This window comes from Nelumbo nucifera, chromosome 6 (assembly GCF_055504915.1).
Source record: "Nelumbo nucifera cultivar China Antique chromosome 6, China Antique-T2T, whole genome shotgun sequence".
Lineage (NCBI taxonomy): Eukaryota > Viridiplantae > Streptophyta > Magnoliopsida > Proteales > Nelumbonaceae > Nelumbo > Nelumbo nucifera.
Window position 1 is genome coordinate 57,685,556 of NC_142654.1, and position 9,419 is coordinate 57,694,974.

The 9,419-nt window shown below is 36.0% G+C and overlaps 1 protein-coding gene across 1 annotated transcript; it reads right to left on the minus strand.

Moving 5' to 3' along the window:
- Positions 1-3,556: 3,556 nt before the first annotated feature.
- On the minus strand, positions 3,557-5,589 carry LOC104602075 (B3 domain-containing protein Os01g0723500-like). Its single transcript, XM_010265643.3, has 4 exons — positions 5,280-5,589; positions 4,330-4,912; positions 4,103-4,236; positions 3,557-3,985 (listed from the first exon to the last, which is right to left on the minus strand). Exons 1-4 carry the CDS (start codon positions 5,364-5,366, stop codon positions 3,674-3,676), a joined length of 1,116 nt encoding a protein of 371 aa, XP_010263945.1. The 5' UTR covers positions 5,367-5,589; the 3' UTR covers positions 3,557-3,673.
- Between the last annotated feature and the right edge of the window lie 3,830 nt (positions 5,590-9,419).

Genomic DNA, 9,419 nt, shown 5'->3' on the forward strand with positions numbered 1-9,419 from the left:
ATGTATATGAAGCCCCATCGTAGATATTGTACAGACCTACAGTTTTTTTGTCGTATGAACAATTCACTCTTTGATTTAAAGCAAGCTCCTGAGACCATTTTGGCTTCCCATGAAGATCCCAACATGTATCACAGGTGTGTCAGGGCTTCTGGAAATGGATGCACCAAAGTTTGTCTTTATCATCCACCCTGTTTTGAAAGTCACCCTTCTTAAAGACATTTCCCCTACCTGTAGTAACATTCCCTTTCGCTGCCAACATAACTACATCCCCTCCAGAATTATTCATTAAATTCCATCTACTTTCCTCTTACTGTACTAATGTATAAACCGGACAGATGGAAGATCCTTTCGCCTAGGATCTAGACTCTGATAGATTCATATACAGGATTCAAGCCATTGAGAAAAGCAAATACTCTTTGTTGGTAAACAAATTTCTTATACACTTTTGCATCTTCATCACACTTTTAGTCCACACTCTGATAATGATCTAACTCCATCCAGACGAAGGTCAAGTCTGAATAGTACACAAAAAGATTCATCTCCCCCTGTTTATAAGTGGATGATTCTGCCTGTAACTGATGGATTTTTGCATAGTGATGTAGCTCAGAATAAGTTGATTTTGCCTGTTATCAAATCTAATTAACCCATTTCAGCCCACATAAAGTTCATTCTCACTTGAGGTTGCATAGACACTAAAAGCCAGGACATGACCATGTTGTTTACCTAGTTCCTTATGTCATACTCAGCACTTCTAGAATTAGGTTTTTTAATTCTCCTATTTATATATCCTATCTTTCCCCTTGCAGCAATGTATAACTTGATCCCTATTGACCATTCCATTCCATTTGTCATCTAGGGAATATGTTTATACCCTACCATATCCACTAAACAAAACCTGTATTGTCTGGAATGAAATAGTATTAGTTCATACACATTCAATCTCAATCACCATGTTCATCAAGTCTAGAGCACAACCGACACTATGAAACTCAGGATGTGAATAATCTCCTGCAAGAAATACATGGCACAGTGTTGCTCACTTAAATCCAACTACACCCAAGCTTCTTCTTCAAGCCCCTTTCCTTCATCCTAACCCACATCCTCTCTACATCTTCTTTCCTTCAATTATTTAAATATATTTCCGCTATAATCATATATACAACAGCATTATAAGGCTCTATTTCAAAAATTTTCTCTCTAACCATCACTCCTTCTTCAATATTCCCATGGATTCTACAGGTTCCAAGTAGAGCTCCCCAAATGCTTGCACTAACTTCAACTCCTGCTGCTTTCATTTGACCAACAAAACTCATGGCCTTTGTCTATGACTCCAGATCTCCCCAGCAAATCAACCATACAAGTATAATGCTCACATGTTGGCTGAAGAAAACACTTGTATCTCGTGAAGTGAAAAAATACCTTTGTAATCTTTTTTTTTAATTCTAAAAAAATATTTCTTTATTTTTTATAAAAAAAGTTGAAATATCAAATTAACATAAAACTGACTAGAACTCCAAGAACACTTTCTGCAAAGTGACTTTTTACCCATTGCAAGTTTGATATGAACTTATGATAAGGAAACGACTTAGAAAACAATACCTTCCTAAATAAATCCCAAAATTCCTACAACTCTCCATAAATCAGCTACCATACTCATTTGATGTCTAAATTCCTAGAACTCTCCATAAGTGTGAAATGAATTTTCGGTAAGGAAACAACTTAGAAAACAATACCTGCCTAAATAAATCCCAAAATTCCTAGAACTCTGCACTCATTTGATGTCTAAATTCTCTTCAAATTTCACAAAACCGATGTTCAAAACCAAATTAAATTAAATCACTAGGGATATCAAGTTCCTCTCATTCAATTGCATTTATATTTACATACTAAATTAAATCAATCAGTCTAGAAACATAAGTTATGAAAATGTGAAATACTACATTTACATAAATGGCATAAAAAATTCTCTTCACAACATTATCATTCAACTACATTTTCATATTAAATTCTAAAATGTGAAAAAATTGGATCAATAAATACACCCAAAAACTTAGAGTAATGAAATATTAAGGAATCACTTGATGTCTACAGCCATTTTGTAAAAAATAGTAAACATGCACTTAATCAAGACTTATTGATGCACTTAATCAAGCAGTAGAGACAGAGACAATAACTATTTTCTAATGTCAACAGCCATTGGAACTCATTGATGTTGCACGTCTGCAGCTTCGTTGCCTTCCCTCAACAAGAAAACTAAAGAGGAATAGAGATGGATTTTTTACCTTGTACAAAATAGAGAGGAATAGATTAATGCATGGGTGAGAGGCGAGAGAAAAAGCTGAAAACCACGATGTTGGTGTTGTCATTGCCAGTTGGTGGAGAACTGAGAGAAACCCAAATCCATCAGATCGAAGAGAGAGAGAGAGAGAAAGCTACCTACTGTTGGATGTTGTTTGGTGGTACGAAGATTGATCGAGAAGACGTATTTGGTGCAAAGCTTGATTAATAGGGTGTTTGGTTTCATAGGCGTTTATTCAATAAACGCTGCCACATAGGCACCAATTCAGAAGTTCCCTCTCTTGCTCTTCCGTATGTATCCAGAATGGCAAAAGTAGACTTTGGTTTTTGTGTACGCCTATCATTTGGGGAAGTTAGTTTTTAAAGCTTCCACAAACAGTTAGGCATTTTTTCACTATTACGCTGATGTAGTGCCTATTGACATTTACTTGTCATAAATGGTTGTAATTATTACCTTTCTTGGTTTTGCAAACAAATAAAATACAAACATTGAATGAAAAAACGCATATTAAGAGAAAGAGATGACTAAGAGAGGAGATAGAGAAATACAAAGAGAGCAGAAAGAACAAGAAATGAAAAAATAAAAGAGGAAGAGGCCCTTCAGTCAGTTCAAAGATTGGCACCAAAAGTGGTTTTTCTTGTAGTGGTATTTAGGCCCTGAAACCATGGCTATTATGGAAGGGATTCAAAAGACTAAAGAGCTGAATATCAGAAAGTAGTTAAAGGTGATTCCAAGATTGTAATTAGCTAGTTATAAAAAAAAAGGAGGAAGGTTGATGGTGTTACATTTATGAAAAGAGGAAAACTGTAAAATGCTACAAGGGGTAAAAGTAATTTGTATACAATTGGGTCTAAAGAAATGCTAATTCACTGGCTGACACGCTTGAGAAACAAGGGGTGGGAAGGAATAATTTATTTTGGGCTATGAATGCTTATCCCTTCCTTTTCTTTGTACTAAAAGTTATGCCTTTTTAATGAAATTGATTTTGTTATTGGCCAAAAAAAATATAATTCTATCTTATTTATTTATATATATATATATGTTGTGATATGTTATCTAATAATGTTATTATGCAATTTACTTCAAATATATTCTATGAAAATTTCTTTTTTATACTAACCTTTTTTTTACATGCCCGTGCTTAGCACGGTCACCCCTTGTTAGTTAAATTAGTTATTTCAGCAAGTATTTGAAGTATTTAGTCTCTTATAACAAGTGGCACCCTACAGACCTAAGAAAGCAAAATCCAATCAAGGAAATAAACCAAGAACTTTCTCATTAACATGTCTTCTTGAGATGGTGCATTCAAAGGATGGTACAAACAGGTTTTGTTGCTCCACTCCTCACAGTTTCTGTGCCCATTAACTGACTCAGTTATATCATATTTTGAATTCTCCTCACTGTCCTAGTAGCTACGACAGGTTTTGCATTAATGGATTCTCCAAATCCTTTTGTCCGGAATATCTTGACGCAGAAAGAATTTCCTTTTAACTCAAAGGTGCAGGCATCACCCTCTTCAATGCTGTTTGCTTTCCAAAATTGAACCATCCCAGATCCCAGGTCCACACGGCCATCTGTCCTCTTTTTGACCTTCACAGGCCATGGCCTCCCCTCAGGATCCCAAAGCAGCATTGTTTTCACCTTGCTTCCAAGGACGTTCTCTTCCGCAAAAGCCTTCGGAATAGTCTGTTATCCAACATACAGAAAGAGTGAGGTGAAGAAATCAATTGAACTGAATCAAGCATTTCTTAATATCTCACTTTACCCAGGTATCTGAAGCATGAAATTTAGTCCAAAACTCACCATTTGATATTTTCTAGACTCACAGCAAGGAATAGTGAAATGAGGGTGCTCTGTTTTATATGAACAGGCAGCTTCAAATGCTGCATTTCTAGCCTTGATGACAGCTCTCCTCTTTGGACCATTAACATATCCACCTGCATGCATATGATGTAATGACATGAGTAGAATGAAGAGAGACAGAGTATAATGTGTTCTGAAAGGGAACCGAACCAGTTGCAAGAACTCACAATTTACTACACCAGAAACAATTGTTTCCTTCTTGATGTCTTTGGCCAACGGTTTGCCTTGATTTTCTTTCTTTCGGCAAGAACCAATTTTCACTTCTTTCTTGAGTTTTTTGCTCAGGATCTTGCCTTGAGTTTCTTTCCTTGGGCAGGAGTCGGCAACTATCTCCTCCTTCTTAATGTGCTTGGCCATTGACGACCTTCCCTGATTTTCTTCTGTTGTGTAGCAGTCAGCAACCGGTTCTTTCTTGATATCTCTGGCTATCAATCTAATCTGGTTTTCTTGATCTTGGTAGGGATGACTCTGACCCTGAGTCCCAACCTCGAGTGAAGGTACTTCCTTTTCACAAGCACTTGCATCGTATACCTTAACACTGAATTTTGAATTACCATGATACCTGAAAACTAGAAACTCCCCCAAAGCTAAAGAGTGATGTTTCACAAATCTCCCCCAGCCATTGCAGAAAAACAATTGCTTCTTAACCCATTTAACCTTCACATGCAAGGGTTTTCCTGTTGGACCCCTAAGGATGGATGCTTTGGAAACTGAACCATTGAAATGCTTGATAAATGATGGTGGTATCCGCTACAGAATTAAAGCAGTCCAAATTAAAAATCCATACAAAATCACAAAGAAAAGGTCTAAACTAATGGTATTCATGCAGTTGAAGACGAAAAACAAAATAACAACAACAAGAAGACTACTGCTACAGAAAAAGAAAATCGCTGTTCTTCGCCAATCAAACCCAGAAACGAATTGCAATGCTCACATGATCAGATTCCATACTTATTACATGCGGAGTGCAGAAAACATAGTCCTAGATTACTCGTACAATGAAGAGACAAAACGAATAGAACTGAAGATTGCGGAAGAACACCGGAAAAATTAATATTAGCCAAAAGGATGAAAAGAAGCCGAATATGTTGTAATCAAGAGGAACTGCAAACTTTACCAGTAGCCTGAAGTCTTCCCGGCGGAGTAAGACTTTGAAGAAGGAAGGTCTGTTCCGACGACAGGAATTAGCAACTGTACAGTCCATGTTTTCAGATTTGTTCGTTGGGCAGATAGTAATTCAAACCTTTATATTGCAATACAACACACAGCATGGATTGCCCCAACAGCAAGTCGGCAATCACATCGGCTGCCGCTACCATCCATCTCAGACAGACGGTCCAATGAAACACGCACACGATCTGTGTGTCAAACAAGAGTCCAGAGCAGATCACAATTGGTTAAACAATAGGAGACGTTGCCTGTTGCCTAAGTAAACACTCGGCTAACATACTACAGTCAATATTATATGAAGCCTAACTGGGTTTCCCTAACTGAGACCGGATCTGCTCCCTCACACAGGGCGTCTTACACCGACATCACAGGTACATCATCCCACCGTGTATTCGGAACATCTTTCGGGTAAAATACAAAAAATTTGCCTGAAGTTTCTGATTTGAGAAATTTGACAAAAAACTCCCTTCTACCCTTTCATAAATTATTTTACATATAAAATTATTAAAATAACCATGTTTTCATTAGATTAAAACATTAGACGATGATTGTTTTTCAAAAGTTGTCAAGTTTTTGTCAAGTTTTTCAAAAGTTCAGGGGAGATATTTGTAAAAATAAAACTACAGGAGAGGTTTTTATGATTGTTAGAAACTTCAGGGGGAGGTTTTTATATTTTACCCATTATTTATGAGAAATGTTCCCCATGTAGGGTAGAATGTGCCTGTGAGGTCGTTGTGAGGTAGGGGTGATCATGGGCCGGGCTAGGCTAAGCCCATGCGGGGCTTTGCACTTATGATAAGGACTATAGCTTAGGCCTGGGCCCGGCCCGGCCTAGGGTTCCAAGCCTGAAACATAAGCCCTAGCCCAAGTCTATACCGGCCCGGGCCGGGTCAGGCCTAATTCCAAGCCAATATCATTCATATGTAAAACATTACATATCAATATATTAAATGACATAACATGCATATAAACTTATTTTATATATTATATAATATAAAATATTACATGTAATATAAATTATACATGTCATGTTATAATATTTATATATAAAATAATGTAAAATAACATGTATACATTATACCCCAAATGTGTAAGTTTAAATATATGCGGGCCAGGTCGGGCTTGGGCCGGACTTAAAGTATTAAGCCCAAGCCCAGCCCTAAAATTTGAGGGCCTGATGTGGGTCCGGGCCCAAGCCGGGCCTGAACATAAAACCCAAGCCCAAGCCTGGAATTTCCAAACCGGGATTGTGCTGACCGGGCTGAAATGATCACCCCTATTTTGAGGCGCTCTATGCGAGAAGTAGATCCTAATTCTCCCTAACTTTTGTTTCAATTTTCAAACCAAATACGAGTTGAGATCTCCTGCCAACTGCATCATATCTCACAATGAAACTTCTGAGCCCATCATAAAGTGGGACCCATCATGTATGAGATGATGTTGATAGGGTGTTGATCCGGATTCACCAAACACAGTCTTCTTAAGTCTCAGCGCTAACATACCAATCTACTATATAGATACTACTAGGCCTCCTTGCACGACCGTGGTCATCGCTACTTCTCTATTTTGTTTTTCCACGTTACCATGCCATCCTACAATCCCAATAGACAACATTAGAACACCACTTAAATTGTTCAAAGTTAGTTGACCACTCTTTTATTCAACCCACCAAAGCATTTTCATTTTTATAGCATGAGATATTGCATAATATATAAATTGATAGATAAAAAATTAGTTTTTATTACTTCTTAATATTGGTAAGAAAAATTACAATGATTCATCCCAAGACTCTAAGTAGCCAATAAACAAGGGTGGGTGCCAGAGCTAGGCATTGATGCTAATTTATGGACGGGCATTGATGTATAGAGTGGGGGTTTTTGATATTTTGAATGTTTATAGCTTTGCAGTGGAAATCAAAAATCTGTATTGGGCCTATTCGTACTTCACTGAAATAAAATTGCAAATTCTATATGGCTTAATGAATTGTTTAGAAGTTGGTGTGAAAGTAACATGTTAGAAGAGTAGAAGAGCGCTCAACCTTACTTATATTCAAGATGGTTATCATGTAAATACAACTCATTCTTCTTTAACTCTATTAGGCCAATATATTTGTTTAAGTGTCAATTGGTCTAGGTAGCACCTAAGCAAGGTGTTTACTATTTATGCGAGATAGCTCGAACAAAATGGATAATAGACCAAAGATCTTAAAGTAGTCCTCATTATGCAGCCAATTATAGACTTTGAGAACTATTGCCACCTTGACTTGATCATGAGAAGTCATTAACCTTAGGTGATGAGCCAAGAAAGAATCTCTTCACAAACCTAGGGGTGGTTACAAGCCAAGCTTTTCACGAGCCATTTAAGCTTGTCTCCTGAAAAGCTGAGCTCGTCTCAGTTAAACCGAACTTCGAGCCGAGTTCAAGCCTAATATATAGGCTCATTGCTAATCAAGTCGAGCTCGAGCCCAATGAAGCTCAACTCATGAGGCTTGCAAGCCTAATCGAGCCTAGTATAATAAATAAATATTTTTTTATTATATACATACATATATACATATAGTAAATAATTTTTATAATTCTTATTTTTTATATATAAAATAAAAACATTTTTATATGTATATTTTTATTTTTATATGCATAATAATAAATAATTTTTATAATTCTAAATTTTTTGTATGTAAAATAAAAAATATTTTTATATTTACAATTTTTATTTATAGAAAAAAAACTTGGCTTGTAGTCGAGCTCGAGCCGAACCGAGCTTTAACTTGCGAGCTTTGAACCGAGCCGAGCTCGATCTCATGTCTCTAGCTTGAATTGAGCTCGAGCTCGAGCCCAACACATTTTCAGCAAGTCGAGCTCTAATAGCCAAGTATTCGTCTCGACTCAACTCGAATCCACCCCTACAGATACCTAATTCTTGTAGCCACCATTTGGACCAAAATACACAAGGGAATCTTTCTTTGTGTTTCTGAAAACCTCTCCTCTCAAAGAACCTATATTGTTAAGAAAAAAAGTCAAATCAAAATCAATATATTAATAAACAAACCAAAATCAAGCTTAACAAAATTTTAAAGTCATTTAGGCTATGGACATGAAGTTTTTGAGCCTAGTCATCTATATGGTCTCTACATTATCTGCAGTTTAAATTTATAGAGATATGGTAGTTTCATCATCTAGTAATTTTATTATATCTTGATTCCTCAATCATATTATAGCTGGATACAGAAATCTTACTCTAACAATACAAGCCAAGGACCAAGAGTTTAGTAGCTGATTTTCTTTTAATTTTATGTATATTTTTATTATAAAATAACAATACTTGCCTTGGCCCCATATCTAAACCACCATTACAACACAACCAAATCATTCATGATTATAAGGAAACTTTGATTCCATTCATCAGTGTATCAATGGCATCATCAGCACCACCTATAAGGAACCTCTTGGGGTTTAGATATCTTAAGTACATTTTCATCATTGTTATATTGAACGATGCCATCACTTTTGCAAAAAAAAAAAAAAAAAATGAGTCTCTTCTTTAATCTAGCATAAAATTGTAAAAGTCCCACGGTCCAGAATTTCATCCCAATTCCAAAAACTTTGATAAAAATCAATTAATAAATCAACTATAGTGATGAAACTTGTTCAATGAAATGGGTTCGCTAGAGAACCCAAATATGAAATACTAAATTGTATATTCAATCATTCTTCTTTTGAAGATTTTGTAAAATGGGACATTTTTGCCTTGTTCACTCCATTGTCATCAAGTTGGAATGACAAATCTTTGAGCAGAGGAGCCCATGAAATCTGCATTCTCATGTTAGAAATATAAACATATGTAAGTGCAAGATTTCATAAATTTCAAATGAAGAACAAGCATAGATGCTCTTAGTCATTTGAGTAACATATGGGAAATTGACTTTTATCGGTTTTCATCATCATCTTTTCAACCTCGATGGAAGCTTATTTTACATTTCACTAAGAAATTAACAAATATTTAGAATAAATTAACTTCACTATTGTCCTTATTCGTTCATAGATCATTAATAAGGATTGAGAAGCAAACATAACTTGCTACAAACAAG

Coding starts and splice junctions, on each gene's coding strand:
- LOC104602075 (XM_010265643.3), bottom strand. CDS start 5,366: ATGGACTGTACAGTTGCTAATTCCTGTCGTCGGAACAGACCTTCCTTC. Junction 4,913..5,279: donor GGGAAGACTTCAGGCTACTG/GTAAAGTTTGCA, acceptor TTAATTCTGTAG/CGGATACCACCATCATTTAT. Junction 4,237..4,329: donor TGTTTCTGGTGTAGTAAATT/GTGAGTTCTTGC, acceptor ATATGCATGCAG/GTGGATATGTTAATGGTCCA.